Raw genomic sequence first — 27,585 nt, 5'->3', positions numbered from 1 at the left:
GGTCACCAGTGCCCTTGTGCTAGCATCTTGTGTGCTTTATCGCTTGAGCGTTAACAAAGGGTTAACAGCTCCCTAGTGACCATATTTGACATAACAAACGCTGCATGCGTATCGGCTATTGTAGGGAATCCTTGTTGCGTATTGGTGACGCCTCACAAAGCACGTGACTTAGCGCAGCTGCCACCCTCCTCCGGCCTCACTGACAGTGTGTGAGTTAGTAGAGTTAAAGATGGCGCCGCACCAGGTTCGGTTGACTCGCGAGAGCCGGCAATAAGTGGGCAGAGAACGGAGAGTACGGAAAGGCAGGCATAGCGAGCTTTTACCGGAGTTGCGGTAAGGTCAGAGTCAGTGAAACGAGAGACAAGATTCACTGAGAGCGAAAAGGGGTACAGCCTCCGGTGTCCTTGGAGAAGGCGGTGAGGAAGAGGAGGCACTAGGTGAAACGGAGGGTGACAAGGAGGAGAGGAAGAGGTGCGGGAAGCCGTCCGGTGCCATGTTGTCGGTACTTTCTTACGGCAGACTTGTAGCTAGAGCGGTGCTGGGTGGGCTCTCCCAGACCGATTCCCGGGACTACAGCTTGATAACTGCCAGCTGCGGCTTCGGGAAGGATGCGAGGAAGGGCATCCTGAAGAAAGGCATGTGCTACGGGGACGACGCGTGCTTCGTAGCCCGGCACCGGACAGCAGATGTGCTCGGTGAGTGGTAAACTGCGTACTCGGGTATCAGTGTCAAGGTTAACAGGGATCTGTTATGTTTGCTACAAGAGCCTCGGAATGGGCAGCATGATTAACTGCACAACAACTCCCATCACCCTCAGATGATGCACACTGTAGCCTGGCAACAGCTTCAGGGCCACAGATTGTCCAACCGTGGTAGTAGTTTGTATGACCTCCCGCCCTTGCGCGCTGGGAACCGGTCGCGGGAATGCGGTTTAGTTGTTTCTTCGGTGTCTCATCGGTAACTGAAGTTCTAATGACATGGATCATACCAAGATGATCTTCCCTTATGACCCACAAGCCCTGCAATGTCCTGAAGCAATGTATTGCTCTGATCTGTGCAGCCTCTGGCCTGTTCAGACTTTCTCACATAAAATTGCATAACCTTTTCGGATAGCCGATTGCTGGTGAAGCCTGTGAGCACAGAACAGTGTGAGTTGTGTTCTCACACTTGACCAAGAAACCACTTTTTATTACCCCTTTTGGTCTGTTATGGACCATACTATTCAGAAATGCTTAAAAATGAAGCTTTGTCTATATCTGTTCCCAGCGGAATATGTTAATTGTAATTGCACTCCGATGCTGATTTCCAGCAGGATTATGCCTGGTTTATGGCGCTGATCCTTTTAGGAACGCGTCTGAAGGACATCGGAGTTTCTATGAGCTCTGCATGGCATGGGTCGTCAGTGAACACACGCATTGTGCAGCTTGTTGCGTAACCCTGCAAGTTGTAATCTACACAATGGCAGTGTGCACCGGCATTACCTTGTACCATCCTGTTCTGAGAATGACACTCCCACCTCTAATTCCACCTCTGTTTATTTAGCACAGAAGGGGGGTCACTGTGCAGCTTTAAAGATGTTTAAAACGCAGCCCCATCCGAATGTTCTGTCTTTAGTCCATGATAGGACAATCATCTAATAATTACAGCGTCCATGCGCTAAATGTGTATGAAGCTTTTACTTCCATTGCCGGTACTCCAGTAGAGTAGATACGGCACAAAAACACCTTTCAGAAGATTTTAGGTCCGACCTGTGATGACCAGAACTTTCGGCTCCTTTAAAGTTGCGTTTTGATGCTGGACCAAGGGTTCAATGTGTTAGGACCTGCTTTTTTGTCCTTAATGCCCTGACCTATACTTGGCAAGCTATTAGAAACTCTATCCCAGCCTTGCCTCTCTTTGTAAGCCAATCAATGTTGCTCTTTAGGAGGCAGGTATTCCAAACTTTTATTTTTGCCTTATTTCCTTTTTATTTATTTTTGTTAAACCGCTGTCCTTAAGCTACTTTGTTTGCATGCATTAAACACCCTAACCTGTTTAGCTTTTGGCATTGATTGATTTGTTGAGCATTACGTCGCTGAAATGCTCGTCTAGGATTTGCATAATTTGCAAATTTGAGTTTTGTGGCATAAACCTTGTCAAAATCGTTGGGTAGCTATGCTAAGTTCAAAGACTGATTAGTCTGACCGCTACCCTTAGTATTTGTTATGACTGTGCCGTAAGTACAGAGAGCTGTGTAACCTGATGATGTGACTGCCACCTTGTATGTTGAAGGGCAGACACAGCTCCTGTGCACCAACTTGCCCAAGGTCATAATGGAACTTGGCACTTGTCTCCGAAACTAGGGAGCTGCTTCTAAAAGCTTCTGTACGCCATGTCTTAACGAAAGTGCTGCATGGGAAACCTAGACAGAGTAGAGGAAAGAGCACCTACTAGGTTTAACCAACTAGCAGAAACATTACTAGCAGAACATTATTCATTTAATTGTGAGTTGTGTGGATAATTGATCTTGATTATTCTTTATGGAGGAGCGACCCCTTTTCTTTATACTGGCAAGGAGGGCATTGATATTTTCTTTGGTTTAACTATGGGTATTGCTGAGGGCCACTCATACTTGGTGAATAAACCCCCAGTTATGTCTAAGTGTGATGTTATGCTGTTGATTCTGCGGTTGGACAATGATTTAGAACATGTTGATAATTTGTATAAGGACTAAAGTAAACCTCCCAGAGATAAGTATATGGAAAATCAGATAAACCCCCCCCCCCTTTTTCCTATGATGTATGTAACTTGTGACTGGCAAGTGAGCTAGTGAAAATTTCCAGCCCTGATCACTTCCCTCATTTACTCATAAAGTATATTCAGCACCATTGTATGGTGGGCAGGTCACGCACGTATAATAGCAGCTCTGTGTGCTTAATGTGGTGCGCTCTACTTAACTGAGGGCATGCTCCTGCCCATTGCTTCACTTTAATTGTTTTAGCAACCGGTTTTTAATACATAACCCTCATTGCCTGTATTTATAAATTACAGTAATGGAAAACAGCCAACTGGAATATTCCATTGGTAGCTTGCTGGTGGACATGAAAAAGCGTCACTGGATTATTTATTTCTATATGTCCAGTGGAGCACACCAGGGCAATAAGGCCTTTATAGTTTTCACCCAATGACAAAGGAAACTTGCCATCTTATTGGAACATCTTTTTTTATTTGCAATATTTGTATTTGTTTTAATGGTAAATCTCCTGTTAAATTTAGGGTAAGAACAGTTGCATCATCACCAGTTTGGATTTAGTTTTTTTTGTATGTATATAGTTACATGTTTTTGCAGGTATGCCCTAAAGCCACTCTCCAACTAGCATGTTTATGTGTAAGTCATAGACTATATAAAATTATGCTGCATTCATTACATGCCTCCCAGCCAAGTAACCATTACTCCTAATATTTTACAGCTGGTGCCTATCTTCTATTGCATCGGAATTTGGGGTTGGAGAACACTTGTAGTTGATATTATTCATTTTTTTTTTTTTTTTTTTACTGTTATGTGATCCACCTCATCCAACAATATGTACAGCATCTTCAGACCACAACTCCTGCACATTTAATCAGGTTACTCTAGACCAGGCATGTCCAAACTTTTTTCGAAGAGTGCCAGATTTGATGAGGTGAACATGTGCGAGGGCCGACCATTTTGCCTGACATTTTCTGAACCATTAAAATGAAATGCAAATTAACTATTTTATGCAACATTTATTGAAAACGGCATACCACATCTATCCCTTTCTCACTCTCCTTTTTCAGCAACCGCTCAGCACCCCTTGGGCCCCCCTGACTGGCAGAACTCCAGGGCCCGGTCGCAGTCGCGACCCCGGTAGTTCCGCCACTGCCTACAATTTCTTCATCAGATGCCCTTGTGGCTGTGTGTGCCGGCGCAGGGAGAAGGAAAGCCCAAATCTAGCGACGTCCGAGATCGCAAGATTTGGGCTTTCCTTCTCCCTGCGCCGGCACACACAGCCACAAGGGCATCTGATGAAGAAATTGTGTAGGGGAGGGCAGGGGCGTACCTAGAGTATTTGGCACCCAGGGCGGATCCTGTATGTGGCACCCCCCCACACACACTTTAAAACTACCTGGCCGAAACTGAATATGACCCCCCACACACACCATAAAAAAAAGTAAGTAACACACCAAAATAGGACAAAACAATTAAATAACAATATATATATATAATTTTTTTATATATAATAATTTAATTATATAAATATAATTGTTAACAGCAATCACATTCCTATCATGCCCAGGCATACCCAGATTCCAGGAGGCAGTCGCAGACTTGGCTTGATAGGAGTATGATTGCCTTATCTACCCCTTCTCGCTCCCTTCTGCCCTATCTACCCCTTCTCACTCCCTTCTCCCTATCTACCCCCCCTAACTATCTACCCTCTCCCTCTTTGAAGTTCACTTACCTTTCAGGAGTCCTGCGGTGGGGGTGCAAGGCCTCTGTCTCCCAGCTCTGCCACTGTATAGAACAGTATAGAGTGATGGGAGTTATGATGTACTTTAGAGCATAATTATATAATGAAAAATACATTGGAAATGGTACAGCATAACACCCATCACTCTCACACATTTACCAATCCACACGCATACCAATCCACACACATACACCAATCCACACACATACACCAATCCACACACATACACCAATCCACACACACATACCAATCCACACACACATACCAATCCACACACACATACCAATCCACACACATACACCAATCCACACACATACACCAATCCACACACATACACATCCACACACACACCAATCCACACACACATACACCAATCCACACACACATACACCAATCCACACATACACCAATCCACACGCATACCAATCCACACGCATACACCAATCCACACGCATACCAATCCACACACATACACCAATCCACACACATACACCAATCCACACACATACCAATCCACACATATACCAATCCACACATATACCAATCCACACGCATACCAATCCACACGCATACCAATCCACACGCATACCAATCCACACGCATACCAATCCACACGCATACCAATCCACACGCATACCAATCCAGACACACACCAATCCACACATATACTAATCCACACACATACACCAATCCACACACATACACCAATCCACACATACCAATCCACACATTCCAATCCACACATATACACTAATCCACACATATATACCAATCCACACATATATACCAATCCACACATATATACCAATCCACACACATACCAATCCACACACATACCAATCCACACACATACCAATCCACACATATACACTAATCCACACATATACACTAATCCACACATATACACTAATCCACACATATACACCAATCCACACACATACACCAATCCACACACATACACCAATCCACACACATACACCAATCCACACACACATACCAATCCACACATACACATCCACACATATACCAATCCACACACATACACCAATCCACACACATACACCAATCCACTCTCACTGTATGCTTTCCTACCTTTCCTCTTTTCTCCTTACAGCTCCTTTTCCTGCTCTTCGCTCCTCTTCCTGCTCTTCGCTCCTCTTCTTCTTCAGTTCTTCCTTCTTCTTCCGAGGCCACGGGGTTCAGAGGGCACGGACAGCGGTGGGCGCGGCTTCAGTGTTGTGCGCCGGTTTCTGACAACAAACCCTGGCGCACAACAGCTGTTGCCGAGCGGATCGCAAGGGAGCAGTATCGGAGGTCTTTACCGGACATCCGGCTCCCTTGAGTGATTTTAAGCCGGATGTCCGGTAAATACCTCCGATACTGCTCCCTTGCGATCCGCGCGGCAACAGCTGTTGTGCGCCGGGGTTTGTTGTCAGATCCCGGCACACAACACTGAAGCCGCGCCCACCGCTGTGTGGCTGTGTGTGGCTGTGTGTGCCGGCGCAGGGAGAAGGAAAGCCCAGATCTCGCGCTTTCCTTCTCCCTGCGCCGGCTGATGACGCCAAGTCCCGTGGCTCACTTGGGGGCCGCATCAGTCCGGAACGCGGGCCGCAATTGGCCCGCGGGCCGGACTTTGGACATGCCTGCTCTAGACTGTAACTGTTGTCAAAGCAGAACCTCTCTTCCTACATATAGACTTCAGATCCTAAAGTGGAAGTTCTTGGCAGAGGTCTGTTATGTTCCTCAAAATGAAAGGAATGATCTGTAAAATGATATGACTGCTCCTAGCCAGGTCCTCATTAACTTTACACGTGTTCTTGGCATGTTCCTGCAATGCAGAATAGTTGTGTGATGAGCCCTGCTCGTATCCATGTTTTATTAGCAAGTCATCCAAGTTAGTTTCTGAGGAAGGTGGGCGCTTATGGTGTAGCCGCTTGTTACAGATCATTCTATGTGCTTCTGCAAATGGATACTTGGAAAGCCATCTAGTGAAATGCAAACCCTTACGCATTATTCAGGCTCCTCTAGGGCTGTTACGTTTGGCATAAAGGCTTAATCTCATTTAGCAGATTCCCCGCTTTTACAAGGATGAGGGAAAACTTTGGGTAACAAGCTGTCGCTGTAATAGAATAAGCTGCAAGGCTTCTCTTTTGAAATATCTAATCACTGAACATGGCAGCATACACAGTGTGAATAAAATGATATCTGAATTGCATAGCACCGAGCCAAGAACAAGATTGCATAGCCCATAATAAATGCAGATAGGATTTGTTTGTCCTTTCGCAAATTCTTAATGAGTCTCTTTTGTATGTTTGGTGTAAGTGCCGGGTCTTTTCTGTGTGTGTGAAAACAATAGAAGATAGAACAGAGATGAGTCACTGCACCATATAAGTATTTGTTCTGTGGATTCAGAATTTCCACAATTAAGACCAAAAAATTTCAATGACTAATGCACGCAATTAGAGCTGAAACAACGAATCGATAAAATCGATAATAATCGATAACGGAAATCATCGATAACGATTTCCGTTATCGATTAATCGAGTGATCAATTCGTTGTTGGAGCACTCGGCTCCTTTTACTTACCTCCGCGAGCGTTCCCCGCTTCTGCTACACGCTCTGCAGTCTCCGCCTTCTAGCTACGTGACGGATGTGACGCGTTCCGGAGGTAAGTATTCTTCATGTCTATGTGCACGGATCGCACAGAGCCACTCGCACAGAGCGAATCGCTCTGTGCGAATGGAGCCACTCGCACAGAGCGGTTCGCTCTGTGCGAGTGGCTCCACTCGCACAGAGCGGTTCGCTCTGTGCGAGTGGCTCCACTCGCACAGAGCGGTTCGCTCTGTGCGAGTGGCTCCACTCGCACAGAGCGGTTCGCTCTGTGCGAGTGGCTCCACTCGCACAGAGCGGTTCGCTCTGTGCGAGTGGCTCCATTCGCACAGAGCGGTTCGCTCTGTGCGAGTGGCTCCATTCGCACAGAGCGGTTCGCTCTGTGCGAGTGGCTCCATTCGCACAGAGCGGTTCGCTCTGTGCGAGTGGCTCCATTCGCACAGAGCGGTTCGCTCTGTGCGAGTGGCTCCATTCGCACAGAGCGGTTCGCTCTGTGCGAGTGGCTCCATTCGCACAGAGTGGTTCGTGAGTGTGGGTGCAGGGCAGAGTGGGGGTGGGGGTGCAGGGCAGAGTGGGGGTGGGGGTGCAGGGCAGAGTGGGGGTGGGGGGTGCAGGGCAGGAGACTGGGTGCAGGGCAGAGTGGGGGTGGGGATGCAGGGTGTGAGTGTGGGTGCAGAGCAGAGTGGGAGACTGGGTGCAGGGCAGAGTGGGGATGCAGGGTGTGAGTGTGGGTGCAGAGCAGAGTGGGAGACTGGGTGCAGGGCAGAGTGGGGGTGGGGATGCAGGGCAGGGTGTGAGTGTGGGTGCAGGGCAGAGTGGGTGCAGGGCAGAGTGTGGGGGCAGGGCAGAATGTGGGGGCAGGGCTGGGTGCAGGGCAGAGTTAGAGACTGGGTGCAGGGGCACAGTGCAAAGTGCTGGGTGCAAAGTGCCAGTGCTGGGTGCAAAGTGCTGGGTGCAAAGTGCCAGGGCTGGGTGCAAAGTGCAAAGTGCTGGTGCAAAGTGCTGAATGCTGGGTGCAAAGTGCTGGATGCAAAGTGCCAGGGCTGGGGCAAAGTGCTGGGTGCAAAGTGCTGGGTGCAAAGTGCCAGGGCTGGGTGCAAAGTGCTGGGTGCAAAGTGCTGGGTGCAAAGTGCTGGGTGCAAAGTGCAAAGTGCTGGGGCAAAGTTTCTTGAACAGTAATAGTCCACCTCTTTTCAGAATGTTTGGGGTTATTTTGTTTCATAAATATTGTGTTTGGGTTCTTGTACTTTGAAAATATTGTTTTTTATTACATCATAACAAAATAAGAATGTTAATGTAAATTTTAAGTTGTTTTTTAACATCCAGTTCATTAAATTCTTTTAAATAAACGAAAAATTTGCATATTGTTTTTTTTTATCCGATTAATCGATTAATCGAAAAAATAATCGGCCGATTAATCGATTATTAAAATAATCGTTAGTTGCAGCCCTACACGCAATATTTTCTTTCTCTCATACCGTAAAAGGGTTTGGCTGATCTTGTTTAGTGTTATACACATTCAAGTAATATTTTCTAGGAGGGCTGAAAATGGAGAATTTGGTAGCAAGTAATATAATGGTGAGTGCTAGATCGTATCAAAGCAGGATGTTGGATTGTGTAGTGCAAGTGCGTCCAAAATGAACTGGCAGTGGTAACTAGGGTTGCCACTTAGGGGACAGTGTGGATATTTGTGGAACAATCCTCCTCGCCTGTGGTACTTATTAAAACCCCTTGACATCAAAGGACATATATACTGGTGTTAAAATGTAGTGGGCCCTCCCCTGCTGCCCGATCATTCCAAACTATATTCTCTGCTGTGCTCCTATGGCGCACCAGCATTGCAAGAGTAAAAATGTCTTCAGCAGTAATGACCTGGAAGTAAAAGATGTTTCCACATCAATTTTGGTCCCTTAGGCTCTGCAGCAGTTTAAACCGATGCAGAGCCAGTCAGGAGCGGGGTGATGTTAGATGTCTCTTGACCAATAGAAGGGATCTGATCATTATGACAGGGGGGATCCAAGCTAAAAAGAAAAAAAAAAATTACACACGAATAAAGAATCCAAACATTAATACATAATTATTGCAACCTGATTCATCATTAGTGACACTTTAGGTGACTGATTATTAAAATATTATCATATAAATAATAGTGCATATTGTGAATTTCGGGCAGGTTGGGCCATGTTTTCTCAATGAAAATTGAATGCGGCCCATGCGCACATACAGTTCTGATGGAGTCGCCCACTGGAGAAAAAAACTTGGCACTCCTGCTATAGTGAGAAGTATTGGTGGTGGGCTTGTCTCTTTACACGGATCAGATCTTGCTTGGAACGCTGGATGCAGCACTTGTTACTCAGTCTCCAAGAAGGTCACATATGTTTTTGAGAAAGTTCAGAGCTCCTAACATGATGCTTAATTTTCAAGAGATAATTGACCTGGAAAGAATTTAACTCATAACTTGGACATTGATGACAGAGAGGGTATGTGTTGAAAGTATTAAACCCAAAGTGTTATCGAACGTGTCTGTGATGTGAGGGGGCGCACAGCGTTGGACGCGAGTGCTGGGGAGGTAGTCAAATTAATGCAAAGAAAATGCAATCAGTTTAACTGTACATTATGCAGTACAAACTTTGCCCTTACAAGAGAAACTTGACAGTTTTTTCCCTTGGTAATGCATGGTTAGGTAAATGGGGCTACATTTATAAGGTCACTGCAACTAACCGAACAGCTCGTGATTGAATAAACCCCATATTGAGCAGGCAAAAAGGACTGACCAAATCATCAAAATGCTCTTTATCCATATGTGGTTAGGTTATTATTGTTAGTCTTTAAAGCAACCAGATGAAACCTTTTAATTTATGAAATAATTAAATAAATCAAATGATATGTTGTATAAACATTCCCATCTTATCCGTAATAACAAACAGAGCTTCTTTGTCGTTTTTTGTTGTTGCTTTGAGTATAATATAAAATCAACATCCACCAAGGTATTTTTTGCATAGTGGAGGTGAACAGTTTATAGGAGCCTTCTACAAATGACTGGTGCAGGAGTCCACGGTTCCCCCCCCCATGCACTTGCAGGTGGGGACACCATGGACATTTAAGGGTACCCCTGAGCTGTCGTATGCATTGGAGTGCCCAATACCTTGAAAATGGCTAATAAAAGTTAGGGTTTTTTTTCTCTTGAAATAACGTAAAGGTATCAAAACTTTAGCAGCAGTATGAGCTGACTGTAACAATGTTGTTAAAATTAATTGCCAGTATCATAACATGTTTAAGATATATACAACTCTTGTTCTCTCTCCCAAGGTGTGGAAAGGTGACACCCTGGTAACCGGCTTCTGTCCAGAATTGGGAAACATTGTATGAGGCTGTCAGATCGGGTTATGTTGAAGGTCACATTGGAGAGATGCAGTTTCTCTCTTTCCTGGTTTCCCTTTTTTCTTTAACTACCGGTATTTTGTAGGTAGGACTTATATACAATGACTTTGTTTTCAGAGGACTGCCTGCTTAGTCCTACAAAGTTTTGTGTTCCGTTGTAGATTCCGTTTCCTATGGAAAGCTTGTGTTAGAAACTGTTCTAAACTGCATGACAGTAATAGGTTTCCAAAATTCCGTTGATTAGGGAAAGAGAATTGCTTTTTGCGGGCAGCACCACAGATATTACGTGCGTCAAATATTCAGTGCAAGCGTGAGAGACACCGAATGTCTTTTGTTCCTGTTTTGCATAAATCAAGGGAATAGTTAGTACTACTAGAACAAATGCTTTATTTCCTTCCTTACTAATTGGATCATATTTGTTTTCCTTAATCGTCCTAAAATATTTGGGCATTTTTTCCGGCTCTGAATATCCTAATGGGACACGGTGATACACGAGTTCTGGTTGCTGCTATGCTGGAGTCTGTATAGATCCCACGATGTTGCTATTTGCACACCTGTTTAGATTAAAGACCAGTTTAAAAAGATTTAACACGTTCAGGTTAACCATTTCTGTGACAGGCGTTCATCTACCTGGCACTGAATGTTTTGTTTCTGTAGAGTAATATACCTCTAACACACATTTGCACAGTATATCTTAACTACGGGCCCATGGAATGGACTTGAAAGAAGCGCCTCATTTCTACATTTTTGTTGATAAAAGTGCATTAACTCTCTTAAATCTGTCAAAAGGCGTCATATTTGCAGGGTCCATCCTATAATGCGTCACTGAGTGTTTTAAAATATGGTCGTGTATAGATGGTCGTGTCCACTTTGATGTATGCAATGTAACTATACGCAGTTGGGCTGTTGTAGTAAATAGTGTAAGGTTAATGTGGATTCAATGATTTCATATAGAAAGGCATTGTGCACATATATATCATAGTGAAGGCGGTTTTCATCTGTAGAAGGAAGTCATTGCATTAACCCGTTCGTGCAATGGGTCTCTGCTCATCCGCGGTGAGGACTCCAAGTACGTGTAGTCACCTGACGAGAGAATATGTATTTTGGCTGTCTTTTTGAGATGTTATTCCAACTGGACTTTACACTGGGGCATGGTTCACACCTTCCACAGTCTCAGCAGTTTGACACCGTTACTGAAACATTACCCCGAGATGACGGAATTTGATCTCCATGTCCTTCAGGTGCCTATGTATTGGCAGTCTGCACTTTTTAAGTAATCTTTAACTTAACTCTTGGCAGAGAACTATTCTGTTTTACTCGCTCTTCTGAAGGTCACCAGTAGGTTATTTTGTGTTGATTCATTTGCACCTCCCTATCATAAATTTCTTTTACGCTTTTGCGGTATTTCATTAAAAACCTGTTTTTAAGCAGCTTCTCAGTTATGTTGTTGCTTAATTAAGCACTATAGATCTTCACGTTGATATAAATTGAATGATACCCCCCCCTTAGACTTTTAAAGGTGAATCAGTGACAGGTGCCACCTGGGTTAAGTTTGCTTGAAGAACGCACTGTGCCGTGCTGGGTAACACACCCATCAATCACAGGGTAACATTGTTTACTTGTGACTGACTTCGTGTGTTACTGTATCACAACATCTCGAGGCCTAAACATGTCATGTGTATTTTATATTTGAATTTGTTCCTCATTGAGTCTCCAAGCCCTCTGGGTAGGGAGTTGGCGGTTTGACTTGTAAGCGTTTTGGGAGAATTCAGACATTGAAATGTTTTTTACACGCCCAGCCACGAGCTGTGGAAATACCCTCATGTATAGTTTGTCAGCCTTGCTCTCCTTAAGACACCCGAATACTGTTGCTTTGTAAGTAATCATTGTGGGTTTTTTTTTTTTGTTTTTTTTTTAACCACTTACAACAAGGCACAGCCTGTCTGCATCGTTGCCAACCATGAGCTACAAACTTGACATGGTCACTTAACTGCTTGATATTTGCCACCGTGCCATTGTCTCTAATATCTACCAACGTGGATTTATTTATTTATTTTGGTTGATCGTTTCATGTGCAGATGGTTTACCTTGTCTCCTTCCATACTTTATATGCAAGTTCCTGCGGGAACAGGGCCCTCCATTCCTCTTGTGTCTGTATGCCAATTGCTTGTCATCTTGTACTTGTCGTTATCTGTAAAAAAAATTTACCTTGTACAGCGCTGCGGAATCTGTTGGCGCTTTATAAATAAAGTCTAATAATAATAATATATTGTAATGCACCTGGGGCAGAAGGGCGGTCGCAACAACTGTGGCTACATAAATACATCCAGGGTGTCCACAATATTGGATATAACAATAAGCGTCAATGAGGCCCCAAAAACCATAGCTGCGTGTGAAATATCGTAATGTGGCCTCTTAAGCTATGGCCTGAATCTGTGGCTTTACAAACTCCTAAAATATCTGATTAGTTACACTGTTGTGCTGAGTGCCTCAACCAGAAATGCCTAAAAGTGCTAAAATGTCTTTCTGATACTTTTACCAATTTTTGGCCCCTGGCACATTTTAAAAAGGAATGTTTTTCTCTTTGTTTATTTCATGCATTGCCAGTTTTTATACCTTTTTTGGAAGTTGTTTTATATTCTATTTCCTGTGGTTTGTAGTTCATCTTGCGCGGAGTATGAAGGTTTGCATTATAAATTCCCAGTAAGCGTGGCACTTTTGCACACGTTGGTAGGCCGTATAGGAATTGTTTTCAGGAGGTTGTGGCACTGTGCTCGGTTCTGAGTCGGCTGGCGTGATTCAGACTCTTACAATGAAACTAAACATAGGTTGCTTACATAACGTTATTGCATGCAGAGTAATTACATGCTTTATATAGCTGTGGCTGCCATACAGAACAATTAGGTGTACAGCACATGAAGCCTATGCCAGGATTAAGTGACTGTAAATATTTAAATTTATTTTAAAAAAATAAATAAAAATAATAATAATAAAAAAATAAATATATATATATATATATATATATATATATATTAGTGTGTGTGTTTATAATGCATTTCCAGCCACTTCTTGTACTAGTAATATACTACTTAGAGTAAATTACTGTAAACCACACATTGAACCAAAAGTCGATGTCTGAGCCATGGCACACACCTTCCTATTGAATGATCGTACAACCTTTCAAGCAGGGCTGATCTTCGAGAGGAAGCAGTACCAAGACATCTGATTTTGACAGTTGTCTGCATACGTTTTAGGGGCACAGGTATAGCTCTGTAAGGGGTACAGGGAGATACACCTGGTGTAATCTTGCTGGAAATTAGAACTCTTTCCCCCAGTGCCTTGTACTCTGGGGCTTCTTCCCTCCCTCACCCTCTGTTCCCAGCATCGCGTTTCTTTTCCCTGATGCGGAACCAGTTTAAAATCTTGATTATATATATATTATATATTTGTTTTCTCTATGCTTATTTATACCTCACAGTTGGCCTTGTCATCTATCACAATATTATGCTCCTTTTTTGGTACTTGCAGTTAATTGTTTTTGCCCACTTATGTGCAGTAAATCTAGTGGTGGTGTGATTAAAATAAGTAGAGCTGAAACAACGAATCGATAAAATCGATAATAATCGATAACGGAAATCATCGATAACGATTTCCGTTATCGATTAATCGAGTGATCAATTCGTTGTTGGAGCACTCGGCTCCTTTTACTTACCTCCGCGAGCGTTCCCCGCTTCTGCTACACGCTCTGCAGTCTCCGCCTTCTTTTAGCTACGTGACGGATGTGACGCGTTCCGGAGGTAAGTATTCTTCATGTCTATGTGCACGGATCGCACAGAGCCACTCGCACAGAGCGAATCGCTCTGTGCGAATGGAGCCACTCGCACAGAGCGGTTCGCTCTGTGCGAGTGGCTCCACTCGCACAGAGCGGTTCGCTCTGTGCGAGTGGCTCCACTCGCACAGAGCGGTTCGCTCTGTGCGAGTGGCTCCACTCGCACAGAGCGGTTCGCTCTGTGCGAGTGGCTCCACTCGCACAGAGCGGTTCGCTCTGTGCGAGTGGCTCCACTCGCACAGAGCGGTTCGCTCTGTGCGAGTGGCTCCATTCGCACAGAGCGGTTCGCTCTGTGCGAGTGGCTCCATTCGCACAGAGCGGTTCGCTCTGTGCGAGTGGCTCCATTCGCACAGAGCGGTTCGCTCTGTGCGAGTGGCTCCATTCGCACAGAGCGGTTCGCTCTGTGCGAGTGGCTCCATTCGCACAGAGTGGTTCGTGAGTGTGGGTGCAGGGCAGAGTGGGGGTGGGGGTGCAGGGCAGAGTGGGGGTGGGGGTGCAGGGCAGAGTGGGGGTGGGGGGTGCAGGGCAGGAGACTGGGTGCAGGGCAGAGTGGGGGTGGGGATGCAGGGTGTGAGTGTGGGTGCAGAGCAGAGTGGGAGACTGGGTGCAGGGCAGAGTGGGGATGCAGGGTGTGAGTGTGGGTGCAGAGCAGAGTGGGAGACTGGGTGCAGGGCAGAGTGGGGGTGGGGATGCAGGGCAGGGTGTGAGTGTGGGTGCAGGGCAGAGTGGGTGCAGGGCAGAGTGTGAGTGTGGGGGCAGGGCAGAATGTGGGGGCAGGGCTGGGTGCAGGGCAGAGTTAGAGACTGGGTGCAGGGGCACAGTGCAAAGTGCTGGGTGCAAAGTGCCAGTGCTGGGTGCAAAGTGCCAGGGCTGGGTGCAAAGTGCTGGGTGCAAAGTGCCAGGGCTGGGTGCAAAGTGCAAAGTGCTGGTGCAAAGTGCTGAATGCTGGGTGCAAAGTGCTGGATGCAAAGTGCCAGGGCTGGGGCAAAGTGCTGGGTGCAAAGTGCCAGGGCTGGGTGCAAAGTGCTGGGTGCAAAGTGCTGGGTGCAAAGTGCTGGGTGCAAAGTGCTGGGTGCAAAGTGCTGGGGCAAAGTTTCTTGAACAGTAATAGTCCACCTCTTTTCAGAATGTTTGGGGTTATTTTGTTTCATAAATATTGTGTTTGGGTTCTTGTACTTTGAAAATATTGTTTTTTATTACATCATAACAAAATAAGAATGTTAATGTAAATTTTAAGTTGTTTTTTAACATCCAGTTCATTAAATTCTTTTAAATAAATGAAAAATTTGCATATTGTTTTTTTTTATCCGATTAATCGATTAATCGAAAAAATAATCGGCCAACTAATCGATTATTAAAATAATCGTTAGTTGCAGCCCTAAAAATAAGCATTATACACATATTAGAAACCCGCCTTATGCTCAATGGAGGGGTGGGGGTATCCCCCCCCTGTATCTGCATGGTTATCCCTCTTGTCTCTTCTCTGATTGTTGAACGGTTCAGGGAGCCTTTGTATGGTTGGGGTGAAGAGGAGATTCAGGCAGGAAATTGGTAGATAATGCCACCCTGCCATCCTAACGTATAGATCTGTGCATCCATCAGGTTAGCAGTTGAACAGTATATCTCCAAAATAATTACAGTGCCACATAAAAAGCATACCACACAGGTTGTTTCAGATGATGACCATAGCAATAAGAGCCATGACAGTAGCCGTTCCCCTTTCAATAGAGAAACTGTTGTGTTCTTGGTCACATAGGCCGCGGGCTGTATTTACGTTTTGATAGAGCAGTTGAGATGCTGCATGCATTTTATTGTTCCTAACAGGTGGTGAAGCGTTGGCCTCTATTGAGTTCAGTCGGATTAATCTCTCTAGGCAGTGTGCAGTCTGGCAGCAGGTTGCTATCAGATTACCGAGTTCACAAGCCGGTCAATGTGAAATCCCCTTCTCTTTCTGAAAAGTCTTTCTTGAAGGACCTTACGGATCAGTGTCCGAGAGGGGTTACGAGGAATTGTCGTATCTCAGATTGCTACTTTTTGTATTCTTGACCCATGACAGGTTTTAAACTAGAACCTTTCCTAATAATCAAGTGAATAGCTTTACAGCGGCCTGACCTCTTCTGCATTCTCCCTTGATGTGCCCATCTTCTGGATGGACCAGTGTCCCCATAAGGTGTAGGGAACATTGCATTTTCTCCATCTTCCTGGGTTCATGCCTAATCTTTTAAATATCAGATAAGTACAGCCACAGAAGAGGCTTAAAAAGTCGGCATGTTAAAAAATAAATAACTGAAAATCCCAGCGTGTAAACCTGTTCCTGGAATAATGTTTGTTTGGTAGGTACATTTTTTATTTTTGAGTCAGATGTTTGCAGCGGCTTCCAGGACAGAAGCAATAGCTGGTTTGCAGTGTTTTCTCTGTTGTGATGACTGTGTTTCAGTCTTATTGTCAGTGCCGCTGATTACTTATTACCTGTGTATGTTTAATTAATTAGGAATATTTGGGTCTGTCAAGCGCCTCTAGCCACACAAACTGTATGATCTGAGGTGCTCCACAGTAAGAGATCTTTGTTCCGATCGCAATGAGTAGAGACCAACGTGAGAACGCGTGTTTGGCGATCACAGACGACGTTCTCCGTACTGCAGCGGTCTGCTGCGAAAAGGATTAACTGCCTTCTTTCAGTTGTAAGCAGACAGGGCCGGTTTAGGCAGGAACGACCTTGTCATTTCTCAAAATAAGACTTAATAAAACACTCGTTTCTATAAGAGACCTAAAGCAGAGAGAGGGAAAGTCTTTATTTCTGATACTTTGCGTCTGCCGTTTTGAGGAGAAGCCATGTTAGTAGATATCAAAAGCAGTTTGAAAATCGTATTTACAGAAAGCGACGTTAGCTGTAAATAGAAGCTGGTAGGGAAGGAAGAAGCATCTGTGGAGCCGATTTTAAGATTTTTTTCCTGTTCCTAGAAGATGTTTACTATTCCTTTAAGGCACGTTCAGCAGCCAAGTCTGTGGCTTCCCTTTAGAAAGGCATGTTAAACATTTGATGATGTTTTGTCCATTTAAATGACCGTTCCCATTCTTTTTGATCGACAATTGTCAGTTTGCTAGTGTTCAGCCGTTTTCAGGTTCTTGTTTGTCACTCTTCTAGTCAGGCTCATAATACCATATGTTCTAATTTTGCCTTTTTAGGTAGTGCATTTAGAGACCCTCTATCATAAATGACGGACCCAATGGTAAACTAGTTATATAATTATTGTAACAATGCAAATGCTCTAGGATTTTGGTGTCTGTTAATCTTGATGTTTCAGCCAATGTCTTGACCCTCGTTTGCGATTCTGTTCATTCAGGTGTGGCCGATGGTGTTGGAGGATGGAGAGACTATGGCGTTGACCCTTCTCAATTCTCAGAGACTCTTATGCGGACTTGTGAACGTTTGGTGAAAGAAGGACGGTTTGTGCCAACCAACCCTGTTGGAATACTTACGACTAGTTATTGTGAGCTGCTCCAGAACAAAGTACCTTTATTAGGTGAGTGCAATGCGCCATTACTCTCATTAAATATGGATTCTTACCCAAAGTGCATACACAGATGTAAACAACTGGTAGTAAGGTTATATATAATATATACGTAACTGGTCAGTTATAACCTTGGATTTATTGGATGCAATGTGGTCATTGACCACTGATCTTAAGTGACAGATATTTCCTTTTAAAAAATCTCAAAAGCACAAGGCTGTTTATTAGCGATAACTAATTTGACTGCGTTGTGCATCTTCCTATATAGTATTGTATATTCGAGTCATCCGGGCAACAGGGTGATCTCATACAGTAGAGTTGTGCATCAGGACAGGTAAAGATGTATCATATGTCTATAATATTACTATTTTTAATGATCAATGCTGTTGTCGCGAGAAATGCGCACGTTGCTCATGCTAACTGATGCTGAACAGGTTAACGTTCTTATATTTCAAAGAAAGAATATGCGTCACTAATGTGAAAATGATGCTTTATAGTGAGTAAAACTAAGTTGTGAACATGCCACCCACTCATTGGGGAGAAAAAAACTCCTGTTAAGTACTTGCTTCCTTCTCATTATTATGGTTTTTTTATTGATAATTATAGGGAGCTTTTCCATTTAAACAGCTAACAAAAGTTATGGCGGGTAAAGATGATGGAAAACCCTTCCACTTTAAATGAAGGGGGTAACAGTAGCATTATTAAGGCCTTATCTACATCCACCAGACAAGCCTGAAAGCTTGTTTTGCCCTCAGAAATATTTTGGTTCTGGGTAGACGTATGCAAATAACATTAACAATGGTCACCTTTCACCTATATATCTACTGTATACATGGATCCCTTGAGAGCCGATGTCCGCTGTGCTACACCCTTTCGACAAAGCCGGGAACACAGCCTTGCTGCAAAGTGGGAACGTGAACATGTTCTTTAAATATGCCATTTTTTCCATGTAGTATTTTCTTGTAAAGCATTATACTTTTGATAACTGTATGGTTGTACCTTTCAGCACATTGTGTATCCTTTCTGCTGTTAATAACGATGTTTAATCAAATAGGCTGGGTATCATATCTTCCCATCAGGAACATAAAGCCTTCCAATCAGGAACATAAAGTTCTGTCTCTTTCTGTACAACGCAGGCGGTTTGTCGCCTTAACCTGGAACCTGATTTAATCTAAGCGTCAGAACCGTCGGCATCTTCCACTATATCTTCTATTTAATATTAAGTGCCTAATTATTCACTCCTATCACTCTCAGCGTATTAAAATAATGTAGTGTATAGTATGGGTAATCTAAAATGTTGGTTATCATTCGTAATGAGTTCCTGCAATCTAAACTATACCAGCAAGCGATATGAACTGAAATCCATCTCTATAACACGGACCTTGTGATAGAGCAGATGTTATTCTTAATGTGAATGTAAAGGTCAGTCAGGATCGGGATGTTCTTCCGAAGCACGGGAGACCATTTTATTGCTGGCCAAGTATAGCCCATAGTATTAATAACACGGGCCACAAAATGCCAAGGTTTTTAATACAACACGAAGCCTGTTCCAGCCACAGCGTCTGTAACTCTGTAAAGAATTTAACACCCTAATAATTAGAGGTTGCTGATTTTATTTATTATATATAATATTCCCGCTGATTAACAGCCGGGTTTGCCTCAGTGTTCATATGTCTTATTAGAAGTATGGTGGGTCTGCGATGTTATGGGGTGGCTAAGGGGTTACTATTACAGTTAACATAAAGGAGCATCCAAAGAAAAAGTTGCATGTGCGTTTCGTCAATGAACACACGCACGTAAATATATTATACATATGGACCTGCATACAACGGTAACAGTTCTGCCGTGCATCCTGTTCAAAGCGGCGGGTTTCAAGACCAGTATCTTGATCAGTTGTATATATGTATACAGACAGTATATTATTTGGTCTTCAAGCTAAAGGAATTCTTTCCAGGGAAACGGCCTAGAAGCATGTGATAGTTCAATACACATAAGCCGTTCTTATTTTAGCTTATGCCAACCCTGTAATTGAACTTTTCAGTCTTTACTTGGCACTGTTCTAGAAATCTGTACGGCCTAATATGTGGTTGTCTTAAACGGCTTCTTTTAACACTGGGGTATATATATATATATATATATATATATATATATATATATTATAAACGAAGCAAGGATTCAGTGCACACCCAGCAAATACTACATCAATATAGGGGATTACATAACACTGTATGGCATATACTGCTTAGCCTCGCAAAAAGTACCCCAAGTTTGGCGAGTCCCATATAATTTTTCACGGCTGTATTGGTTACAATGAGCTGAATCAGTGGAACTGTGCTGCATTTTAACCCAATGAGACCCAATTAAAAGCCATCTCAGGACACCATTAATGGTCACCTGTGTGGTAGGTGCTTAACCCCAAAGTCTGGTCAGAACCTGCAAATATATACAATATATATTGTGTATGTATATATAATTATATACTTTCTAGCACGTGCTTCCTTTTTTTTTTTTTTTGCATGTGTACGTATATTATGTATTTGTTTGTGTATAAGCTATTGCTATTGAGGCAGGGAACATTATACATTATTACATGAACTAGTGTATTCCTATAATTTATTATGCTATAATAAGATACTATGTTACAATGTTATGATTTTAACCCCTTAATGACTAAGCCCGTACATGTACAGGCTCAAAATGCATTGTTTTCAATGGGTTTAGGGACCGTCCATTGTCCAATGTCTGGTCTACATGATATCAGCAGAAATTTGTCATTCCCTTTGTACGCGCTTTCCCTCTAAAAGTATTTTAGCGGATTCTAAATTATGCATAACCTGATTAGTGGGCCAATGTGACACATTAATTGGTGAAAAGAAGAAATGTCGGTGCGCTAAGCTAGTCACAGGCTCAAATAATACAAATGTGTAATACGAGGCCTACCAAACAGGTGTAAGCATGCTGCAAGAAACAGTGTATTGGCTGTACAATGTATACAAAAAACAAAAACTGTCTGCGCTTCTTACCCTAATAAAGTTGGCAACAAATATATAAACATAATATAAATGAGAGGTTTTGGTTATATGAATTGGCCAAAGCATAATTAAGCTCACCCGCCACGTCAAGGCACACTCTCAATAGGGTGAGAACCTACTCTCACCTCCTACATAGTGGGCACAAAAAGCAGTTTATACTGCTACCAAAACCTTATTAATGTGTGGGGGAGGTGCAATTAAACCTCCTCCCTATTAACCCCTGGACAGCAAGCTGCAACCAGACTGATGAGGAGCCAACAACCTCAAACATGTGCAAACAGGGAAAAGAAGAAATGTCGGTGCGCTAAGCTAGTCACAGGCTCAAATAATACAAATGTATAATACGAGGCCTACCAAACAGGTGTAAGCATGCTGCAAGAAACAGTGTATTGGCTGTACAATGTATACAAAAAACAATGTATACAAAAAACAAAAACTGTTTATATGAATTGGCCAAAGCATAATTAAGCTCACCCTGCTTTGTGTGTCCACTACGTAGGAGGTTCTCACCCTATTGAGAGTGTGCCTTGACGTGGCGGGTGAGCTTAATTATGCTTTGGCCAATTCATATAACCAAAACCTCTCATTTATATTATGTTTATATATTTGTTGCCAACTTTATTAGGGTAAGAAGCGCAGACAGTTTTTGTTTTTTGTATACATTAAATGGTGAGACTACAAGATTTATACCCACTTATAGGGCCCAGTGAGGTCATAGAAGCTGACATTATTATTATTGTCTTTTATTTATATAGCGCCAACAATTTACGCAGCACATCTTACAATACATGTATTCAAGGGGTATGACAAGACTTGTTGGATCTTAATGGCTATAAATGTTTGTGAAACGTGAAGTTGATCAAAAAATGTATGTATTGTACCCCAAATAGATAAGCTAATGGATTTGATCATTAACAACCGTGTCTTTTTTTTTTTTTTTGTTTTAAGGAAGCAGCACAGCTTGTCTAGTAGTTTTGGACAGAACAAGTCATCGTTTACACACTGCAAATTTAGGTGATTCTGGATTTCTAGTGGTCCGAGCCGGCGAAGTGGTCCACCGGTCTGATGAGCAGCAGCACTACTTCAACACTCCGTTCCAGCTCTCTATAGCCCCTCCGGAGGCTGAAGGTGTTGTGCTCAGTGACAGGTATGTAGGCCTCTTGTAGCATGGAGCTACCTATACATGTCTATGTGAAGTCCGTGGTACAGTCTTGCGTGCTAGTGAATGGGTTATTAAAAAGAAAGGTACCAATTAGCGCAGGGGGTGACTCATGTGGTGAGTTTTGAAACAAACCTATATACAAATCTATAGCGTGGGAATTGATATTGAACCCAGCCACAACACATAAATGGCGGCTGCATCACAAGACCAGCCCTACCAAATAAACAAGCTTATGGAGCTGCTTAGGGCTCTGAGCTGCGGTTGCTGCCACCGGCTTATCTTCTGCAAGCGCTAGACACGTTTCTTGAGGGTGCAAGAAACCCTAGGCCATGCCTCCTGAATTGGTTGCTAAAATGCTGCTTAGTTTGGCGTGGGGCCAGAACAGTGAAGCTGTTCATTTCTTAAAGCTTAACAAGGGGATACTAATTACGAGAACATACACGCAAAGACATACACACATACTATTTCCATTAACTGTCATCATATGAAACAAAATACACGTGTAAGCTACAACATGTTTACTGAAGATGTTTCTAAATAGAATACAGATTACATAAGTTAATTTTATTCCAATAACCCACTGTATCATCTGAAAAGGTAAAGTTATTTTAATGATGCATTTTTCATGCCTCTATACAGCAGACCTGTAGATGATGCTCTGTGATTGAGCTCAGTGTTTGCATCTGATGTTTCTTATTACAGTAGAGGAAAGCTTTCTGGAGAGCAGGGCTGTGTGGGACATGTGATCAAAGTGATCTCATGTTTCTCTCTCATCAGTGTGAAAAAATGTCCTACAGCACACTGTGTCCTAGCAAAGAAAAGCAGCCGGCACTTGGCAGCAAGCCCCCGGTGGGAGTGTTCGGAAACCGGCCTGCTCATAGGATTGCATGCGGCTTTTCTTTTTTTCCCATGCAGTTGAAGCAGATTCTGGCACGAGATGAGCATTCAGCACCAGCCTGAACATTGGACCTGAACCTTGATCCAGGAGCTACACATGATTCCAGCTTGGTGCTTCACTCACTGCTCCGTGTAGCTGCGCATGTAAAATATATACCGAGAGGGACTAATGTTCCATGCAGCCTCCACAACAAGGAATGCATATTAAAGTACTTTGAGTGACTTAATATGCATTTATCAAACCTGTAGGAAAACTAAAGACAAATAAAGCACTTCCCATAAGGAGAAGCTGCAATGCCCCTTCTCTGGTCATCTCAGCAGCCAATCGGTAACGAGAAAGCATTCCCATTGAAATCAGAGTGCTCTCTGCGCATGCAGAAGGGGAATTTTGTAAGATCCACCCCAGAACCCTTGTTGTAATAGCGCTGGAGTTGCCTGGCAGTGAGTATACCAGCAGCAGGTCAAACACATTTTCTGCAAGACAACGTGCTAAGAGGCAGGGGAAGTGACAAATACACGTGGGGGTACTCTGCAGAATCTCCCCAAGCGTCTGCACGAATATTTAAAGGGATCACTCGGCTCTCCTATGCATTGGAGTGCGTATGACTGCTGGAGCGCCTCTTTAACTCTTTTTAATGTAACGTATGATTGCAGTAAGACATCTACTACGTGTGTGTGTGTATAGCATTGATTTCCGACTTTCAATTCTACTAACATAACTCATTTATGGTTTTGTTTTTTTGCAGCCCTGATGCTGCTGACAGTAGCTCATTTGATGTTCAACTAGGAGATATTATATTGACAGCAACTGATGGACTTTTTGACAATATGCCTGACTATATGATTCTACAGGAGCTCAAGAAGTTAAAGGTAGAAAGCTTATTATTATTATTAATATTGGTAATTTTAAATATCTATATGTGTATAATAAATGTTTATAATGCATCTATAGATATTATAGATTTGAATCAGTTTTTCTCAGATGACGTTATAAAATACGGATTTGCTTTATTTTCAAGGAGCCAACCGGTGCAGCATCACCTTAATTAATGCCGTGGTTTTGGTTTTCCTTGCACCAAAGCTCCGTGTTCAGTACCTGGTTTAATCAAATCAACTCTTCCTACCAAATTGATTTCTGATGGCATTTAGTGTTCAGAGGAATAAATCCATATTTTTAACAAATTTATATTACAACTGTGTGAATTTTCAACATTGGGTACACAATACTACTTTAACCCCTTAAGGACCGGGCTCATTTTTCGTTTTCTACCCTGTGGGACCGAGGCTGTTTTGACACTTTTGTGGTGCTTGTGTTCAGGTGTAATTTTCTCCTCACCCATTTAGTGTACCCACATAAGTTATATATTGTTTTTTTCAGGACAAGATGGGCTTTCTTCAGATACCATTATTTTGATCGTATCATCTTATTTACTATAAAAAAAATAAAAAAAACATGGTGAAAAATTGAAAAAAAAGACATTTTATGACTTTTATTTGAAAAATCTTTTACTCACCTAAAAAAGCAAGTAAAAAAACTAGCTAAATAGATTCTACTACTTGTCCTGAGTTTAGAGATACCCAATGTTTTTATGTTTTTTTGCTGTTTTTTGTACGTTATAGGGCAATAAGTACAAGCAGCGTTTTATGATTTCCAAATCTTTTTTAACAAATCTGGTCAGTCTGCCTCCATCTCCTCTTTGGAACATCTTTGAAGCCGGTTAACTCAATTTAACCCCCTCAAACCATATATTTTTGAAAACTAGACACCCCAGGGTATTCCAAATGCTGTTATTTTAACCCTTTCCATTCACCAATTATACAACTACACTTTGTCAAACTTTGTAATAGTAATTTTTTTTATTTTTTTTTCCACACAAATTGTACTTTAGTTATAGATATACAGGTTCTGGTATATGCCACTATCAAACAACCCCCAAATGTGTGTTCAGCAACATCTCCTGAGTACAGCGATACCCCACATGCATGGGTTTGTCAGATTGTTTGGCTGGTAAAAGGCTACTTTTGGGGCATGCGTAATCCAAGTGGTCATTTGGTCATTCTGCCTCCATCTCCTCTTTGGAATATCTTTGAAGCCGGTTAACTCAATTTAACCCATTCAAACCATATATTTTGGAAAACTAGACACCCCAGGGTATTCCGAATGCTGTTATTTTAACCCTTTCCATGCACCAATTATAGAACTACACTTTGTCAAACTTTGTAATAGTAATTTTTTTTCACACAAATTGTACTTTAGTTATAGATATACAGGTGCTGGTATATGTCACTGTCAAACAACCCCCCAATATGTGTTCAGGAACATCTCCTGAGTGCAGTGATACCCGACATGCATGGGTTTGTCGGGTTGTTTCAGATTTAAAATGCCACATTTGGGAAGTGCGCTTTTTTTCTCCATTTTGGTCAGTCTGTACCTATGCCCTATCTGTGAGCTAGGCCACTCCAATTTACCCCATCAGCCATTTTTTTTATATATTAGACACCCCTTGGGTATTTGAAGTGCTTTTATTTTAACTCTGAGATTTTTGAGAAATTTTAGCACTTGCTCAAAATAATAAACTTTATTTTTTTATTTTTTTTATTTTTTTAATACTTTTTTTATATTTTTTTTTTACACATTGTGCTGGTACTGGATGGTTCATCTAGTGACATCACTGCATAATTATTTTTAAATGTTAGCACATTTTTTTTTTTTCCATTTTTTTATTTTTTATTTTTTTTTGAATATTTTACTAATCACATAGTGATTAGAAAGCTGGGCTCCATTGACTTGCATGGTTGAATGCAGTACCTGTATTCAACCAGCAAGTGGAGCCAGTTCTCTAGAGGGTCTGGAGACCCTCTAGCGAACTTTTTCGTCTTTATTGTTGTAGTTCCCGGGCCGCCGCCATCTTACTTGATGGCGAAGATCACCGGCAGCTGCGGCTGTGACCGCTCTCCGGAGCGGTCACAGCCCACCTAAAGGTAAGTGTTTGGTGTCGCTGGATGCCTCCTGATCGAGGCATTCCAGCGACACCATTTAAGTTTAGGAGGCGATCGTTGATCGCCTCCTAAACGCTTTTAAAACGGGCGTCCGCCGCCATACAATGTATGGCGGCTGTTGACGCCCCGGGGAGGGGCCAGACATGGCCCCCGATGCCGATCTCGGCCTTGCTGGATGCCTCGACATCGAGGCATTGCAGCAAGGCCGTTTAAGCGAAGAAAGTGATCCTTGATCACTTTCTAAGCTTATTTAACTTTTTGACGGTTCAGGACCGTCAAAGGTCATTTAGTGACCTTCTTGTCATGACGGTCCTGAACCGGCAAAGGTCGCGAAGGGGTTAAAGATAAAGTGAATGTGAACAGTCAAACGACCGAAGGCTGCTTTATCCCTTTGTCTTCCGTGCGTATGAACTTTCATCACTCCATACTGCATTTTGATTAAAGTCGCTGGTATGAACACTTCTTTTCCCATTTCTCCATTCTTTACAGGTCTTGTGTATATTCCTGAACCCAATGTGATGTAGATATGTTTGCATATATCTTTACTGCAGTATTGGAACACACACATTCATTTGGTCCCTATTGTTAGAACATTTCAATGTGAAATGAGTTTATTCCTCTGCCCTTTTTGTTTCTTCTTTCCAGATTTTGATTTAGCCCTAATGAATTGGTCACTAACAGAAAATTATGTTACATGATAACCGAACCATATTGTTTGGCTGTTTGCCAAGTCTATAGCTAACATAATAAATCGGATGTAAAGAAGTACTGGTGGCGAGTTCCCTTGGGTAAAGGCGTTTCTTTTATTCTTTTTGCGCTTTAGAATACCAATTATGAGAGTATACAGCAGACGGCGCGTAGCATTGCAGAGCAAGCCCATGACCTGGCCTACGATCCAAATTACATGTCACCTTTTGCACAGTTTGCATGCGACTATGGACTGAATGTTAGAGGTAAGTACATGCATTTTTGTTCTTAGTTATTTAACCTTTTTACTGTGCGGCGGCAAAACAATCACTTTGTCATAAAGTTATGATGTGTGTGTGTGTGTATATAATACAAATATGGAGAGAGAGAGGAAATGCATGCCAAGTATTATGCAATCTAAAACATTATATTGTATTTTTTTTAAAAGTGTAAAAGTATTTCTGCACGTCAGTCAGTACAGATATCCTTGTGTTTTATATACATTTCCCTTACTTTTCTTTTTTTGCAGGAGGAAAACCAGATGATATCACTGTTCTTCTTTCTATAGTAGCAGAATATACAGACTGACCTTCCTGGAGCATCTGATACATTTTTTTTTTTCTTCTATAGAACTCTTAAATTTATGTTGCACTGTTTCCTGCTGGCAGGATTACTATTTCTTTTCAATTGATTTCATTGGCCAGTTATGAAAGACCTTAAAAAAAGGCTATATCTGTGTTTGATACAACCAAGGTCAATGTAGGAACTGCAATCATGGAAGCATCGAATGGGACCTTTTTAAAGGAACCAGCTTAAAAATGTACCCTGATTGAAGGAAAAATAATAATAATAAAAAAAAAATATAGGAGCATACCATATGAAACCCATATAACATTAATGTGTTTGATTCATTTTTTGTCTTTTGTTTTATTATGTATATATTAATGTACATAATATGTCAGTTATTTTTATTATAGTATTTTCCCCATTTTACCAAAAAGAA

The 27,585-nt window shown here is 42.4% G+C and overlaps 1 protein-coding gene across 2 annotated transcripts; it reads left to right on the top strand.

Annotated features, from left to right (window-relative positions):
- The first annotated feature begins 63 nt into the window (after positions 1 to 63).
- On the top strand, positions 64 to 27,585 carry PPTC7 (protein phosphatase targeting COQ7). Of its 2 annotated transcripts, XM_053472967.1 has the most exons (6): positions 82 to 695; positions 17,637 to 17,816; positions 21,785 to 21,983; positions 23,642 to 23,765; positions 26,719 to 26,848; positions 27,112 to 27,585. In XM_053472967.1, exons 1-6 carry the CDS (start codon positions 494 to 496, stop codon positions 27,168 to 27,170), a joined length of 894 nt encoding a protein of 297 aa, XP_053328942.1. In that variant the 5' UTR covers positions 82 to 493; the 3' UTR covers positions 27,171 to 27,585. The 2 variants fall into 2 exon arrangements, with proteins under 2 accessions (XP_053328949.1, XP_053328942.1); XM_053472974.1 differs by lacking the exons at positions 23,642 to 23,765; positions 26,719 to 26,848; positions 27,112 to 27,585 and adding an exon at positions 22,701 to 23,198 and having other exon boundaries at positions 64 to 695.

The sequence above is a fragment of the Spea bombifrons genome, chromosome 1 (genome assembly GCF_027358695.1).
Source record: "Spea bombifrons isolate aSpeBom1 chromosome 1, aSpeBom1.2.pri, whole genome shotgun sequence".
NCBI lineage: Eukaryota > Metazoa > Chordata > Amphibia > Anura > Pelobatidae > Spea > Spea bombifrons.
The sequence above is the reverse complement of the archived record's forward strand: the minus strand, read 5'-3'. Positions and strand labels throughout refer to the sequence as shown.

Excerpts from the sequence above, each read along its gene's own strand:
- PPTC7 (XM_053472967.1), top strand. The coding sequence starts at position 494 with ATGTTGTCGGTACTTTCTTACGGCAGACTTGTAGCTAGAGCGGTGCTG. Across the intron at positions 17,817-21,784 it reads GAACAAAGTACCTTTATTAG|GAAGCAGCACAGCTTGTCTA; the intron begins GTGAGTGCAATG and ends TTTTGTTTTAAG. Across the intron at positions 26,849-27,111 it reads CTATGGACTGAATGTTAGAG|GAGGAAAACCAGATGATATC; the intron begins GTAAGTACATGC and ends CTTTTTTTGCAG.